The sequence below is a fragment of the Myotis brandtii genome, unplaced genomic scaffold, assembly GCF_000412655.1.
Source record: "Myotis brandtii unplaced genomic scaffold, ASM41265v1 scaffold178, whole genome shotgun sequence".
Taxonomy (NCBI): Eukaryota; Metazoa; Chordata; class Mammalia; order Chiroptera; family Vespertilionidae; genus Myotis; species Myotis brandtii.
In genome coordinates, this window is record NW_005356599.1 from 237,432 (window position 1) to 239,628 (window position 2,197).

Sequence of the window (2,197 nt, forward strand, 5' to 3'; positions counted from 1 at the left end):
CTGCAGCCCTGCCTACCTCATCCTCGCAGTACTTGCGAATCACCTCCAGGGCACTCTCCGTGATCAGGGGCGCCTCCAGCACAACCTTGGTGAAGATCCTGCCAGAGGGAGGGACAGGGAGTGGCTGCAGCGAGGCTGCCTGGCCCCCCAGTTCTGTGAACCACAGAGCTCAGAGGCCGCGACGCACGCAGCCCACTTAGAGTTCTGAGGGCAGCAGAGCAGGGTTCAAACGCTGTCAGCTGGGTGACCTGGGAGGAGACTTCACCGCTCTGAAACTCAGTTTCTCCCCTTTGTCAATTGGGGACTCCTAGTGCTACTCATTTAACACAGCAACAGCAGGGAAAGATGGGGGAGGGAGGAGTTTGCTATTTTAGATGTGGAGGCCACAAAAGAGATAACAACGGAGTCAACGCTGGTGGGTGAGAAGGAGTCAGCCATGCGGTGTGGGGAGAGCATTCCAGGTAGAGAGAACAGGAAGTACCAAGCCCTGAACTTGGCATGTTCAAGAAATAGATGACAGAGGCCAGCGTGGTGAAAGTATGGGGGTGGCAAGGAGCAGAGGGGCAAAAAAAAAGAGCCTAAAGAGGTAGGTAGGGATTGGATTCCACAAGGCCCCAGGGCATGGGAAGGCCCCTGCAATTCATGCCGAGAGCAATGGAGAGCCAGGGAAGGGTTTCAGTGGACAAGCAACAAGCCAGGATTTGCATTGCACAGTGTCCCCTGGTTGCTGGGTGGAGAATGGACAGATAAGCTGGAGGCTGAGAACACAGAGGCAGGCACACAACCGGTTCCGGCGAGAGATGGGCCGGCACTGCTATTTACAGGTGGGAAAAGGAGGCCCAAGGAGTGAGTGACAGGCTCAGTCAGGTGCAAACAGCAGAGCTGGAGCTCAAGCCCCCGAGGGGTGTGGCCAGAGCCCACACCGAGCGCCCTTCTATGGGCCTCCAGCCAGTGGGAGAGAAGGGAGAAGGACGGACACACGCAGGGCTGACTGGGTGGCGGGGAGAGGGAGGTGCCGGGAACTGGAAAGGAAAGCCGGGACGCAGGAGGGGGCTGCTTGGGGGCAGGAGGGTGCAGGGCCGCCCTCTCACCCATCCTTCTGGTCTGGCTTCTCCTGCAGGCCGGAGAGCAGGCGGATGAGGCAGTCCTCGTACTTGTCCAGGGAGCCCGAGGTACCGGCTGCGAGGTAGGCGTTGTACTCCTGGTAGAGCCAGGCGAAGGCCAGGTCCAGGCGGGCCCGTACGTCCTCCAGAATGAAGGACAGGACCTCAGCCTTCAGGCCCGAGTCGAACTGCGTCACGAGGCTGGCCAGGATCTTTATGCGCACCTGACAGGAGAGCGAGCGCGTGGGCATGCGGTGGGCAACCCCCGCCCAGGCTCAGCGCACCCAGTGCAGACCCCAGGTTAAGTGAGGAAGGCCAGGTGAAGAGCCTTATGCCCAGCAGGTCCCATTTTGGGAGAAACAAATGAAAAGGAGAAAAAGAGTCAATCATCATAGAATAAAATGAGTTTCTAAGAGCAGGACCCATGCACTTAAATACACCGAAAAAGATCTTGAAGGATTCCCGAAAAAATCAAACATAGAATAAAATGAGTTTCTAAGAGCAGGACCCATGCACTTAAATACACCGAAAAAGATCTTGAAGGATTCCCGAATTTGCCTCGGGAGGGGGATGGGGTGCAGATATCTCTATAGGCTGGAGTTCTTTATAAATTTCTTTTCTTTTTTTTAAAAATAGACTTTTATTGATTTTAGAGAGAGAAAGGGAGAGGAAAAGAGAAACACCAATGGTTTGCCTACCTTCTACAACCCGATTGGTGATTGAACCTGACACCCGGGCATGTCTCCCAACCAGGAATTGAACGGAGACCTGTTGGTGCCCGGGAGGACGCTCAGCCGACTGAGCCACACCCACCAGGGCCAGAGACCTTTTCTAACAGAGTGTTTATATACTACTTGGTTAATGAAACAAACCTGCCTGGCCAGGTGGCTTATCGGGTTGGAGCACTGTCCTGTACACCAGAAGGTTGCAGGTTCGGTTCCGGTTAAGGGCACATGCCTGGGTTGCGGGCTCGATCCCCAGTAGGGGACGTGCAGGAGGCAGCCAATCAATGATTCTCTCTCATCATTGATGTTTCTCTCTCTCTTTCCCTCTCCCTTCCTCTCTGAAATCAATAAAGATATTTTTTTTTAAAA

General features: G+C 54.6%; 1 protein-coding gene across 1 annotated transcript in view; it reads right to left on the reverse strand.

Moving 5' to 3' along the window:
• Nucleotides 1–2,197, reverse strand: part of SYMPK (symplekin) — a 38,853-nt gene that overhangs the window by 15,841 nt on the left and 20,815 nt on the right. The window contains 3 exon segments of the mRNA XM_005863430.2: nt 17–98; nt 1,092–1,431; nt 1,628–1,661. Coding sequence (XP_005863492.2) covers nt 17–98; nt 1,092–1,431; nt 1,628–1,661 — 456 coding nt within the window.